The sequence below is a fragment of the Sus scrofa genome, chromosome 9, assembly GCF_000003025.6.
Source record: "Sus scrofa isolate TJ Tabasco breed Duroc chromosome 9, Sscrofa11.1, whole genome shotgun sequence".
Lineage (NCBI taxonomy): Eukaryota > Metazoa > Chordata > Mammalia > Artiodactyla > Suidae > Sus > Sus scrofa.
The window spans coordinates 9183243-9197723 of NC_010451.4; the positions used below are offsets into that span (position 1 = coordinate 9183243).

A 14481-nucleotide genomic window follows, 5' to 3' on the forward strand; every position below is an offset into this window, starting at 1 on the left:
CCTTGTCCTCTAGGCTCCCAGCCCCTGGCTTTTCCTCCGGCTCAGCACTGACTGCAGGTGGTGTTCCTGTCCGGCTCCCCCATTAGACTGAGCACATCTTGAGGGCAGGACCAGCGTCTCATCTGCGTTCTCAGGATTCAGAGGCAGCATCAGAAGTGACTTTAAGCAGACAGGCAGAGACAGCAGGAAACCCTTCCAAGAAACTGGTCAGAACCACTGCCCCAGCCGGGCCCAGATGCTGTCTGTGCCACAGGACCATGACTCGTCCCCATGGGTGTCCCTGGCAGTAGCCTGGATCAGTGGATCTCCCAGAAGGGATTTGCAGGCCCTGCCGAGGGTGCTGCTTTCTGGTTTCCAGACCTGCCTCGTGCTTAGTTCCAGCTGCCCACGGTAGTCCGGTCATCTAAGGGGGGAAGGAACCCGTGGGAAGACAGGAACGAGGGTCAGGTGGGTCCAGGCACCTGGGTCAAGAAGACGGACTCTGTGCTTTTGATGTCCTCGTCTGACAGGCGGTCTGGGCTCAGGCGGCCGGGGGCATCGCTTTGGTGGGCTGTCTCTTCACTCTGCACAGTGGAGTCGGAGCAGATGGGAGGCAGTGGCACGAAGGTCCGGTGGGACAGGGAAAGGCCCTCCAGGCCCTCGATGGGCATCTCTCGCTTCACGGAACCGGAGTTACTGGTGGGCAGCTCTTTCATGAGCTCCGCCTCGGACTCCAGCCCCTCCTTTGAGGAAGACTGGATTGTGGTCACAGGCGGATGATGGAGAAGCAGAGGCTGCTTTGGTACCTTTGGGACTTGAGTTTTCACCTGTTGTGGGAGAAAGGGCTTAATTGGTTTGCTTCCTAATCAGAATCTTTCCTCCTGGACCTCCCCAGCCTAGGGCCCACGGGTATCAGAACACTGGGTGAAGACTCAGAGGGGGAGCGAGGGGACAAAATGACACTTACTGGGCATCTATGATATGCCCCATCCATGAAATATTTATTTACACCCCAAATTATCTAGTAAATAAGTGCCCTCATTTTATAAATAAGGAGACTGGGGCTCAGAGAGGTAAAGTGACTTGTCCAAGGTCACAGAGTTTTTCAGTGGCAGAAGCCAGCCTTTCTGATTCCTGTCCCAGACTCCAGGCCTCATTCTGCATTCTTGACCCTAAGACTCTGGCCTTCAGTAGCCTCATTCCTCTGATCAAGGTTTCACAGAGTGCCCTTGACTTTCCTGGGGGAGATGGTCCCGCATTTTCTGGAAAGTGGCAGCATCAGGTCCTTTTTTGGGTGCTGGTTCCTGTATTTGAGGTACAGACCCATTAGGCACATGTCTCCCAGGGTTCAGAACCAAGGAGATGACATGTGTCCTGCAAACCCGCTCAGCTTCCTTAATCAGCAAAAGCCCGTCATCCTTCCTGCTTCTCCTGTGCCTCATCTGCCAGGAGGGAGCCAGGGGCCCAGTCTCCCCCGACTGGGCTTCCTTCTGCCTCCTCTGCCTCGTTACACGGTGGGTGGTTTTGATTCTTTGTCTGCTTATACCTGTACTTTGAAAGACCAGGCAGTGCGGTGCAGCGATCTCAAGCACAGTTCTATCCCCTGAGCTTTTAAACGGGGGACAGGCCCTGCCTGCCGGCTCAGGGCCCTCCCGCGCGAGATGGTGTGCGAGGGGAGTGCGAGGGCGACCGCTTTATAAAACAAGGTTCTTCTTAAGGTTTCCTTTTCAAAGTAGGTAAAACGTCAGTATTCAGACTTGGAGCCTGAGGGAACCTTTTTTCAGAACTCATGTCTCAGCGGCCAAAACACGAAGTGCCATCACTTGCTGGCTGGTGGGGACAGGGCCGCGTTTATCCCTCCCTGTCACAGGCCTGTGCTGGGGATGCTCTTTGTCTTCTCTGCCATCACTCTCCTGGGGAAGACTGCGCCATCGGGTTGGTCCGGCCGGAGAGTCACTAGGCCCCGGGTCCCAGGTGGGCTGCACTGCTGGGCATGGCGGGCAGGCTGTTCTACCTCCCGTTTGTGTTCTCGCACTGGAGGACCCACACGGCGCCGTGGTCCCTGCTGGTGGGTTCTCCACCCCCGCCCCAGTCCTGGCCATGCCTAGGATGAGGGAGGGCCAGCAGCCCTGGTCTGTGTAACTACCCGAAGAAAAGGCTGTACAGCCAGCACAGCTCTGGGGACACGCAGGCACCTCCCACCCGCCTCCAGGCCACACCACGCTCTGGAGGCTAGACGCTGCTGGCCGAGGTTTCCAAAGCACTGACTTGCTTCTCACGTGGCCGCTGGTATTCGCGTTTACCCTCTATTAGTCGGAACCTCGGAGGCTCCCCTGGATCCCAACGCTGCGTTTTAACAGGTAGTTACGTCATGTCTCTGAGACCGTTTCCTTGTCCGTGTGGAGGGCTACGGGGCAGCACGGGACAGGGTCTCAGCAGGGGCGCTGTGTGCAGCGGAGAGACGACTGGGTGCCTGGCATCTGGCTCACCCTGACCCCGCCCTCCCCAGGGGGCTGATGGGAAGGGAGGGAGCAGGATCCTGGGAGGAGGCAGCGCACAAGGGGAAAGACGATGGCAACGCGCTCAATGTCTCCCTCTGGTTTTCAACGCTACTCTAGTCGTCTGAGGGCTCAGGATAAGATAAGCACAGCGGTACCCAGGGTGGCCAGGGAAACCACTGTACTTAACCATGGGGATCGGCAATGCCCAGCCCCGCGTCTGGCTACGAGAAGACCAAAGTGCCAGAGGGAGGAGCATCTTACAGAAACTTCTGGCATCCTGACTGACCTTACGGCATCCAAGAAGGCAACCCTCAGGCCACTAGCCGGGGAGGTGCTGAAGGGGCAGATGGCTCTCAACCTTCGGAAATGCTTCTTAAGAGTCAGGCAGGAGATGTGTGTTCGAGCCCTGCTGCAGCCATTCGTGATGGCTGCGGGTGACTATACCTTGCATTGGTAGGGGTCGTAGGAGTTTATAATGTATTTTTGAATCTGTTGTTTCATGCAGTCCTCTTAGCAGCTCTGAGCTTTAAAGTTGAGAAGCTGAAACTCAGAGAATAGAAATCTCGCCCTAGTTCAGGAAGCCAGGGAGCTGCTAGAGCCAGACTGACACCAGTTCTAAATGATTTCTCCATTTCTCCACAGCATCTTCTCTGGGCCTCACTTTCTCCTTAAAATTGGGGGTCAGACTCAGTGTCCTCCCAGGCTCTGCTCTACTCTGATTCTCAGCAGCTCTGCTGCCAGGTGCCCTGCGTGCGCTAAGTAGGCTGCACTCCCCTGGGCTTGGGGTCCTGCCTTCAAGGCCTTACCTTCCTTGAGTCCCTCCGAGGCATCAAAATATGATGCTTAGCCTTTACTATCTTCCTTCGAATTAAGTGGATTCCCAGCCGCTCCTGGAGGAAGCTTTTGAGCAGTGGAGGCACCCCTGGAGCCATGGGGGGAAATAAGATAACTGTTAGCTAACATTTGCTGGGGGCTTATGTGTGCCAGGCACTGTTCACGCACATGTATAAACTTAATTCTCACACTAGCCCTACATTGTGCCAGCTGAGGAAACTGAGGCACAGAGAGGTTAAGGAATTCGCCTAAATCATGGAGTTCCTGTTGTGGTGCAGCAGAAACAAATACGACTAGGAACCATGAGGTTGCAGGCTCGATCCCTGGCCTCACTCAGCGGGTTAAGGATCCAGTGTTGCCGTGAGCTGTGGTGGAGGTCGCAGATGTGGCTTGGATCCTGTGTTGCTGTGGCTGTGGTGTAAGCCGGCAGCTGCAGCTCTGATTGGACCCCTAGCCTGGGAACCTCCACATGCCGCGGGTGTGGCCCTTAAAACGCAAAAGCGGGGGGGGGGGGGGGCAGAATTTGCCGAAATCAACACAGTGTCAGGCAATGATAGAACTCCACTGGTGTCACTCCAGGGCCCAGGATCTAAAATGCTTTCAGCTCCTGGACAGTGAGTTCACCACTGACGTGGCACTGCCCACATTCAGTATGCTCTGGGAGGGGAGGGCCCTGCAGTTTGTCCCCGTGTTCCTCCCCACCTGAGAAGTGGGAATGAAAGTCACAACAGACCTGTTCCACAAAGCAGGGTGGCATTAAAGAGCTCATGCAGGATTTAGGTAATTCTTATTCCATTTTCAGCTCTGCCTCTATTGCTGTGTGACCTTGGGTGGACTGTGACCCTCTCTGGTCCTCAGTTTCTCCCACTGTGCACGGGAACAATAATGCCTGCCTCACAGGGTTGCTGTCAGGATGATTTGGTGCTGAGTGGGTGCTTAGTGGCATCTGTTCTTTTCTCCAGCCCGCAGTGCACTATGAACCTTGTCCACCCTTGACACAAAGCAGAACAGGGCTTGGCATGACGAGACAGGGGTGAGGATGCCCACATTGCTTCTGGGGGACTGGGCCGAGGGCACAGGTCTGTAGGTGCCATACCTCGTGTATGGGCCACCAGAGGGTTGTTGTGAAAGATGAGTTCGCAGAGAGAGGGGAACAGAGCTACTGGCAGGACGGCATCTTCCTTTGCGATCTGTAAGGAACGCACGAGAGCATCAGATGGAACCGGCCCCACCTCTGCCCAAGGGCTGCCAGGCCCCACAATGCAGCGCTGCACGCTCGCCAGCACTGGGCTGGGGCTGGGGGAGTGAGGCTGCGGACTCTGCCGGGCAGCATTCCCATCCCTGCAGTTTCACCTGCTCTCTCCTGTCCGGAATCCCACCAGCGCTGTTTCACATTTGAAAGGTAAGAATTTTTTTCACTTCTCCACACTGGATATGTACCCTCTACCAAGTACGAGGATGTTGGCAACGAAATAATAACAAACACATCTGCACTCATCTCACAAAGAGCCTAGAGACGTGGCAAGGCTCTGACTCAGGATGTGAGCTGCCTGACACTTAACCTTCCTCAGTGCCACCTCAGACACCCCGTCCGTCTTTGAACAGCACTGATGGTCTCTTCCACCACAGCCTGTCCTGGGCACTGATCCGGGGAGAGACAGGAGGTCTGGGGTCCACACGCAGCTGAAGGATAAGCAAAGCCGGTAAGGAACACCTCCTGGCTGGCTGGGACCCAGAGGCATTCTGCCACCATGAAGGGCAAAGCGGTCATAGTCCTTGTTGAGCAGAGTGGCTGGAAATTCCGGGGACAAGCGTGGACAGGGTGTCTGTTAGCAATGACAAAGGAGAGAGGGGCCAGGAGGAGCAGTGCCTTTCAGAGGCCTGGACACAGTGAACGGCGGTGGGTCAGACGGGGACGCTACTTCAGGCTGGCTTCTCTGGAGCCTCACTGCTGCGGGAGCACTAGATGCCCCCTGGACAGTGACCCAGTCACTCTCCTTCATTTCTGTTCCTTCAATCAGCACATATTTACTGAATGCCTACCTGCAGCGAGCACTTGCTTGGTCGGAGCAAGACAGAGACAGGTCCCAGCCTTAAAGAACAGCACGAGTGGCAAACGAGGACCACAAAGAGAGTAAATTTTAGCCGTGATTAGTGCCACCAAAGAGAGGCGCAGGAAGCACTAGGGTGACCTGACCTAGTCACAGGGCAGGACAGGGCACCCTGAGATCTGCAGGATGGGCAGAGGTCACCAGTGAACGCGGTGGAGGGTGGACTCTGTCACACAAACTGTACCCAAACCCGTTTCCTCTACGTTCCGGGCACACAGCTAGACGGCACCGTCTTGCCCCCTAGGCAGCTGGATGTGGGCATAAGAGTCCATTCCAGCCAGTGTAACATGGGTGGAAGTTCCAGGCACAGGCCACTGAAAACCTCCTGTGGGATCCGCTGTGTCTCACCACCCTCTTCTCACTCAACCGACTGCCACCAGTTTCATAGGATCCAACCCAGTACACGTACGGGCCTGGGGGATGGCAGCCAGAGCAGGAAGGGACCGGGGCTCTGCGGGATCAGGTGGAAGGGCCCCTGCCAACTGGGAGCATCCACAACGGATTCTGCAAAAGCACGAGAGCAGCTTGTGTGCTCAGTCACTGAGGTTTTATGTTGCTGGAGCGGCCAGTATTACTCTGATGCGGGGGAAACGTTCCCCACGAAGAGAGGACGCGTGAAAGGCCTCGAGGCCAAGGAGGGAAGGGCCTGCTGGAAGTTTAAAGGAGGCTCGTGGGACTAAAAGCAGCGAGAAAGGGTGGCTGGTGCCAAATGAGGCTGCAGAGGCACGTAGGGGCCAGAACAAAGTTAAAGATTTTGGTCCTTGGAGAACCTATTAGATGAATTTTTAGAAATATGAGGACCGAGGCTATTGCTTCAGGAGAAGAGAGGTCAGCCTGGTAGCCGTCACCCGCCACACCCCAGCCTGGCACCCCCGCCCCTCTCCCCCACGCCACAGCCTGGCACTGGATCTAGGGCGGCCAGGTGCCGGGAAGAAACTCAGTCTAGGGATGCAGAGGTAGCTCAGGGTCCCGGGCATGGTCCACGTGGGGCAGCAGTCGCCTTTGTTGGCATGTACTCCAACAGCACCCCAGAAGCAGCACCAACTTTCAACGCAGCGCAGCCGCTTCGGCCCCCACAGCCACAGCGCCGTGATCCCCAGTCCCAGCCTAGTGAATGCCCTGGCCCTGCGCACTATGCCACAACCCTGCACGAAATCTGGGCCGACCACAACAGGGGAGAAGATGCAGCCTTAGGCTGCAGCTGAGCAGAGCTACAGACGCCGACGCAGGCAGAGCGCTGGGCCTCTCCAAGTGCATGAAGCCCACTCACTAGAGTAGTCCACTCCTTTAGGGCACAGGTGCCAGAGCGGGGAGAAGGAGAAACCCACCTAAGGGGACAGAGCAGCTCGAGCCAGACCCTCAGGGCGTCCACTCCAGTAACTTGGCAGCAGACCCCACTCTCCTGACAGAGCAATGGCGGCCACTGAGCAGAGAGAGGCCCGGCCTCACACCCTGCTGGAGGCTCTCTAGCTCCTCCCATACCAGCCACACACTCTATCAAGGTGACAGTGTCCAGCACACCCCGAGGAAAGATGTGGTTGGCATCCACATCAAATCCAGCCCTCACACCAAAGACACTGGGCATACCCGGTCATCCGTTTAAGTGCAGAGATCAGCCAAGATGGGGAGTAGGAAGAGCCCGAGCTCATGGGCGCACCAAATCACAACTACCTGCAGAATGACCATCAGTGACGAGGGCTGTAATCTACCGAAAGAGACGGTCTATGAGTAAAGATGTAAAGAAGGAACCACAATGAGCCGGGCAGGAGGGGAAAGGTCTCCTACCCCGACGGTGGGTGGCCCACAAATGGACGAATAACTGTAACTGTAGCAGTTCTCCCCAAGAAGTGAGAGTCTAAGCCCCAAGTTGGTCTCCCCAGACCAGGGGTCCTGTACCAGGAAGATGGTCCCCAGAGCATTTGGCTTTGAGGGCCGGTGGGGCTTACTTTAGGGAGTCCCAGAAGGCTGGGAGCACACGCACAATCCCATCCTCCAGGACCCAGGGCAGAAGCAGTAATTTGACAGAAGCCTGGGTCAGACCCAAATGATGAGCTTGGAGAATCTCCCAGAGAGCACGATGCAAATGAGCTCATCCTTGGGACAGAGACACCTGGTAGCAGCCACCTGGGGGAGCTCATGCTATCACATGGACCGTGGTGCTGGAAAGCACCATTTCTGCATCTTCCCTCTAGCTTATTAGCCCCAGGATGCAGCCACTTCCTGGCCCTACAGTCTGTAGACATCAGCATGGGACACCTCAGGCTGAGCACCTAACTGAGCATGGGCATGGCCCCATTCACCAGCAGACAGGCTGCCTTAAGCACCCCCGAGCCCACAGCTCCACCGAGATATGGCCCTGCCCACCAGAGGGCCAAGAACCTGCCCCATACACCAGGGTGCAGGCACTAGACCTGAGACCCTGGAACCCTGCTCCACCTACCAGTGGGCAGGCACCAGCCTCCCAATCCTTTGGACCCAGACCCGCCCTCCAGGAAACCTGCCATAGCCTTGGGCCCAGCTTCATCCACCAGTGGCAGACAGCAGCCATAAGAAAACCACAGCCCTGCAGTCTGCAGATACGGCCTGCCCACCAGTAGGCCAGACCTTGCCCTCAGACCAGCTGGGCCCTAGTCTCACTCACTAGCAGGCCAACATGTGCTCTGGGATACCCTCGACACCCCCAACCAAATGTCAGGAATCAGACCCACCCGCCAGCGATCCAACACCAGTTCTGAGATCCCTGGGCCCTGGAACCAGATTTCAGGAAACGGCTCTGCCCACCAGTAGGCCAGCACTAGACCCAGAACCTGTCCTCACCCACCGGGGGACACACAACAGTCCAGGGTCTCTTGGACCCCAACTCTGTCTACCAGTAAGCTGGCCCCAGGGCTCCCAAGGGTTCTGTAGTAAGTCACCTGGTGACTGGGTCATGCAAACTAGCAGCCAACAGCCTCCATACAAGGCAGGGTCTGGCAACCAACAGGACCTGGGGCCAAGTGAGTCTAACAGGCTTGCCAGCTATAACCGAAAAACCCAAGCAGCCCTCATGGGGGGAACCCCTAGAGCCTACAGCTCTAGTGAGGAGAGGGTAGGGCACTGCTGGGTGCACAGAACGTCTCCTACAAAACAACACTTATCCAGGGCCGAGAATCATAGTCGACCTACCAGATACATGAAGACGTATTGGCTGAAGGATTCCCTACCTGGAAAAGGAAACAGACATCCAAGTGCAGAAGCACAGAGAGTTCTGTGCAGGATTAACTCGAAGAGAAACACACAAAGACATACAGTAATGAAAATGGGGAAAATTAAAGACAAAAAAGAATATGAAAAGCAGCAAAGCAAAGGAAAAGCAACAAATAACATACAAGGGAACTCCCACAAGGCTATTAGCTGATATTCGGCAGAAACTCTGCAGGCCAGAACGAAGTGGCATGATATATTTAATGATGAAAGAGAAGACACAAGCAAGAATGCTCTACCTAGCAAGGCTGTGGTCAATTGATGGAGAAATCAAAAACTTTATAGACAAGCAACATCTAAAAGTGTTCAGCACCACCAAACCAGTTTTACAAGAAATGCTAAAAGAACTTTTTGGAGCAAAAAAGAAAGGCCACTCTAGAAACATGAAAATCACAAAAGGAAAAAACTCATTGGTAAACTTAAAGGTAGGAAGGTGAAAAGACGAAGGCAGGAAAATCATCTGTATCCACAACAAGCACTTAATGGATACACAAAACAATCAGATGTAAAATATGATATCAAAACAGGAATTGTGGGAGTTCCTGTTGTGGGTCAGTAGAAACAAATCTGACCAGTATCCACAAGGACACAGGTTTGATCCCTGGCCTCGCCCAGTGGGTTAAGGATCCACCATTGCTGTGAGCTATGGTGTAAACTGCAGGCATGGCTCAGATCTGGTGTGGCTGTGGCTGTGGCTGTGGTGTAGGCCAGTGGCTGCAGCTCCAATTCATCCCATAGCCTGAGAACCTCCATATGCTGCGGGTGCGGCCCTAAAAAAGACCCAAAAAGGTGGGAGGGATTGTGAGGGGAGAAATGTACAAAGGCAGGGCTGTTAAAATGCATTTGAAATTAAAAGATAAAGATCGGGAGCTTGGGCTTATCAGACACAACTTAGAATAGATTTACAAGGAGATCCTGCTGAATAGCATTGAGAACTTTGTCTAGATACTCATGTTGCAACAGAAGAAAGGGTAAGGGAAAAAATGTAATTGTAATGTATACATGTAAGGATAACCTGACCCCCTTGCTGTACAGTGGGAAAATAAAAAAAAATTATATAAAAAAAAGATAAACAAAATAATGGTAGCTATTAACAAAAAGTCAGTAATAGATACAAAAGAAAAAGTAATACAAACATAACACTAAAGACAGTGGTCAAATCACAAGAGAACAGCACAAAAGAACAAAAAAAGACCCATAAAAACAGCCCTCCAACAATTAACAAGATAGCAATAAGAACATACACATCCAGGACTACTTTCAATGTAAATGGACTCCGACTCTGTTACTATTGGGCCAAGATGGTGGAGTAGAAAGACCCTGAGCTCGGCTCTCGCGAGCACACCAAAAATCACAACTATCTACAGAACAGCTATTGATGAAAAAACTGGAGCCGATCAGAACAGAACTTCTACAACCAAAGACATAAGAAGGAACCACAGCTAGATGGGTAGGAGGGGCGGACTCAGGATATAATCAAATCTCATACCCCTTGGGTGACACACAAATTGGAGAATAATTATATTGCAGAGACTCTTCTACAGGAGTGAGAGCTCTAAGCCCCCTCAGGTTCCCCATCCAGGGGTCTGGTATTAGAAAGACAAACCCCCAGAACATTTGGCTTTGAAGGCCAGCAGGGCTTAACTGCAGTAGCCCCATAGGAGTGGGGAAATAGAAACTTCACCCTTAAAGGGTGCACCCAAAACCTCATGCACCAGGATCCTGGGGCTGATGTACCTGCTGGCCTTGGAGAGTATCCTGGGGAGGTGGGGGACAGCTGCAGCTCACCCACAGGACACAGACACTGATGGCAAACACATCTGCGAACATTCCATTGTGTGAACACCACTGCTGGTGGGTGCCACTGCTGGTGGCTCATTAGCTCTAAGACCTGGCCCTACCCAACAGCCTGTAAGCCCCAGTGCTATGACACCTCGGGCCAAACCAACTAACTGGGCAGGAACACATCCACTCCTATTACCAAAAAGACTGCCTAAAGACTTCCTGAGCCCACAAACTGCCTCTAGATGTACACTTAGACATGGCCCTTCCCACCACAGGGCCAAGATCCAGCTCTCCCCATCAATGGGCAGGCACCAACCTTTCCCACCAGGAAGCCTGCACTAGCTTCTAGATCAGCCTCACTCGGTACAGGGCAGACACCAATAGCAAGAAAACTGTAATCCTGCAACCTATGGACTGAGCCTGACAAGAGCAGGCCAGTACCCTGGTACCGGCTGGGACCTGGCACTACCTACTACCAGGCCAATGCAATCTTCAGGACACCCTGGACCTTATACACAGTTATGTCAAAAACCACCTCCCCGCCCCCATGAAACAAGCTCTGGGATCTCTGCACCCTACAGGCAGACATCAGGAAACAGCCCTCCCTGCCAACAGTCAAGTACTAACACCAAGATCTGGCTTCACCGGCCAGTTGGTGGGCAACAAGCACAGAGTCTTCAAGACCATGGCTCCAACCACCAGTAAGACAGTACCAGTCCTAGGCCCTCAAGAGTCCTGAAACCAGCTGCCTCATGACCAGGTCCTGCTAAAAAGAGGTTAGAAGCATCCATACAAGGCAAAGCCTGGGAAACCAAACAGACTAGGGACCAAAAAAGCCTACCAGACCACCCACATAGTCAGCCTCTCACAAGAGAAAGACCCGAGATACACAGAGCCCTCTTAGGGGGAACCATATAGCCTTGATGACAAGAGAAGAGAGCAATGCTGGGAAGCATGGGACATCTACAGAGGCCCACTCTTGCAAAGCCAAGAAATGTAACCAACCACATACATAAAAGTGCAAATAGCAACTTAGTCAAAATAACATGGCAAAAGATTAGGTTCCAGACAAAGGAACAAGATAAAACTGTAGAAGAACTACTAAGAGAAGTGGAGATAAGCAATATACCTGAGAGAGTTCAGAGCAATGATTGGAAACATGAAGGAAGAACCGGGGAAGAGAGAAGTTAGAAGTCTTTTTAAAAAAGAGAGAAAATATAAATAATAAGCCAACAGAGGTGAAGAACATGATAAGTGGCGTTCCCTCATGGCTCAGTGGATTAAGGATCTGGTGCTATCACTGCTGTGACTCTATATACAGCTGTGATGTGAGTTCACTTGATCAAGGACCCTTTTAATGTTTTGTTGGATTTGGTTTGTCAGTATATTGCTGAGCATATACTATGTTCATAAGTAATATCTGGTAGGCTTTGAGCTACAGTAAACAAAACAGTATGGTACTGACACCAAAAAAGACACATAGATCAATGGAACAGAATAGAAAGCCCAGAAATAAAACCACACAATTTATCTATGACAAAGGGGCAAGAATATACAATGGAAAAGATAATCTCTTTGATAAATGATGCTGGGGGAGTTCCTGCTGTGGCTCAGCAAGTTAAGAATCTGACATGGTATCCATGAAGATATGGATTCAATCCCTGGCCTCACTCCAGGGATTAAGGATCCAGGGTTGCCACACATTGCAGTGTAGGTCACAGATGTGACTCAGAGCTGGTGTCGCCATGACTGTGGCATAGGCCTTCAGCTGCAGCTTCAATTTGACCCCTAGCCCAGGAACTTTCACATGCCACAGGTACAGGCATAAAAAGAAAAAAAAAAAAAAGGCCAGGAAAACTGGACAGCTACATATAAAAGAATGAAGTTAGAATACTCTCTAACACCATTTGTAAAAATATAAATAGATTAAAAACCTACATGTAAGACCAGAAACCATAAAACTCCTAGAACACAATAATTACTTTAAATGTCAATGGACTAAATGTTCTAATGAAAACAAAGAGGGCTGCTGATTGGACAAAAATACAACACAAATCAATATTCTGCCTAATAGAGATTCATTCCAGATGAAAGACACACAGAGGCTGAAATTTAGGGAATGGATAAAGATATTTCATGCAAATGGAAATGACCAGAAAGTGGGGGGGGGTATCAATATTCATATCAGACAGAACAGACTTAAAAGCTATAATTAAAAGACAAAGAAGGGCATTATATAATGGTAAATTAATCAATACAAGAAGACGATATTATACTCTCTAGCACATATGTATGGACATCCAATAGAGGACCACCTAAGTGTATAAAATACTGCTAGACATAAAGGGAGAAACTGACAATAACACAATAATCATAGGAAAATTTAACACCACAGTGACATCAATGGGCAGATCATCCAGGCAGAAAATAAGTAAGGCGACAGAGGTCTTACTGACACAATGGACCAATTGGACCCAATGGTATCTACAGGGCACTACATCCCAAAACTCAGAATACACATTCTTTTCAGGTACACATGGAACGTTCTCCAGGATAAGTCACATACTAGTTCACAAAACAAGCCTCAACAAATTTAAGAGGATAGAAATTCTACCAAACATTTTTTTCTGATTACAATGGTATGAAATTAGAAATCAACTACAGAAAGAAAAATGGGAACAGAATAAACATGTGGAGACTAAACAACATTATACTTAAAACCCAATGCATCAATTATGAAATCAAAAAGGAATTCAGAAAAACCCTGAGACAAATGAAAATGAAAATACAACTTTGAAAAATCTACAGCAAAGCTAAAAGGGAAGTTCATAGTGATATATGCCTTTCTCAAGAAATAAAAAGATACGGAGTTCCCGTCGTGGCTCAGTGGTTAAAGAATTTGACCAGGAACCATGAGGTTGTGGGTTCAATCCCTGGCCTCACTCAGTGGGTTAAGGATTCGGTATTGCTGTGAGCTGTGGTGTAGGTCGCAGATGCGGCTCAGATCCCGCGTTGCTATGGCTCTGGCGTAGGCCAGCAGCTATAGCTCCAATTGGACCCCCAGCCTGAGAACCTCAATGTGCCATGAGTGCGGCACTAGAAAAGACAAAGAAAGGAAGGAAGGAAGGAAGAGAGAAAGAAAGAGAATAAACAACCTAAGCTACTACCTAAAAGGATTAGTAAAAGTACAACGAAGAAATGCCTGTCAGAAAAAGGAAGGAAATAATAAAGATCAGAGGGGAAACAGAGATTTTTTTTTAAAAAGAACAATGAAACCAAGAGTTGCTTTTTTGAAAAGACAAACAGAATTGATAAACTTTTAGCAAGGTTCACCAACAAAAATGAGAGGACCCAAGTAAAGAAAATAACAAATGAAAGAGGAGAAATAACTGGTATCAGAGAAATACAAATAGTTCTGTGCCAACAAATTGAACAATCTGAAAAAAATGGACAAATTTCTAGAAACAGCCTTCCAATCCTAAGTCAAGAAGAAACAGACAATTTGAAACAGATTGACCACTAGAAGTGAAATTGAATCTGTAATTTTAAAAAATCACAGAAATCAAAAGTCCAGAACTAGATGGCTTCACAGGGGATTTCTACCAAAAATATAAATTAGAACGTGTATTTATTCTTCTCAAACTATTCGAAAAAACTGGAGAAGGTAACACTCCCAAGTTCATTCCACATCACCTTTATCCCAAAACCAGACAAAATCACTATGAAAAAATTATAGGCCATTATCTTTGATGAATATAGATGCAACAATCCTCAAAAAAATTTAGCAAACCAAATCCAACAATACATAAAAAAGATCATAAATCATGATCAAGTTGGATTTACTCCAGGGTCACAGGATGACTCAGTATAGGTAAATCAATGAATGTGATATACCACATTAACAAAAGGAAAGGCAAAAAAATCACATAATCATTTCAAGAGATGCAGGAAAAACATCTGACAAAATTCAACATCCATTCATGATATAAAAAAAAAAACCTCTCATCAAAGTGAGTATAGAGGGACCA

The 14481-nt window shown here is 50.2% G+C and overlaps 1 protein-coding gene across 14 annotated transcripts in view; it reads right to left on the bottom strand.

Moving 5' to 3' along the window:
- The window catches only part of XRRA1 (X-ray radiation resistance associated 1), a 124991-nt gene that overhangs the window by 27540 nt on the left and 82970 nt on the right, over positions 1-14481 (bottom strand). For 12 of the 14 annotated variants that reach the window (XR_002335534.1, XR_002335533.1, XM_021062500.1 and 9 more), the window contains 3 exons: positions 4411-4504; positions 3287-3402; positions 462-806 (listed from right to left, as the gene is read on the bottom strand). Coding sequence is in view for 12 of the 14 variants with exons in the window: in XM_021062500.1 (XP_020918159.1) it covers positions 462-806; positions 3287-3402; positions 4411-4504 (555 nt within the window). In the remaining 2 variants the exon portion in view is untranslated. The remainder of the gene's footprint in view (positions 1-461; positions 807-3286; positions 3403-4410; positions 4505-14481) is intronic. The other 2 variants (XM_021062503.1, XM_021062498.1) reach the window with 1 other exon arrangement.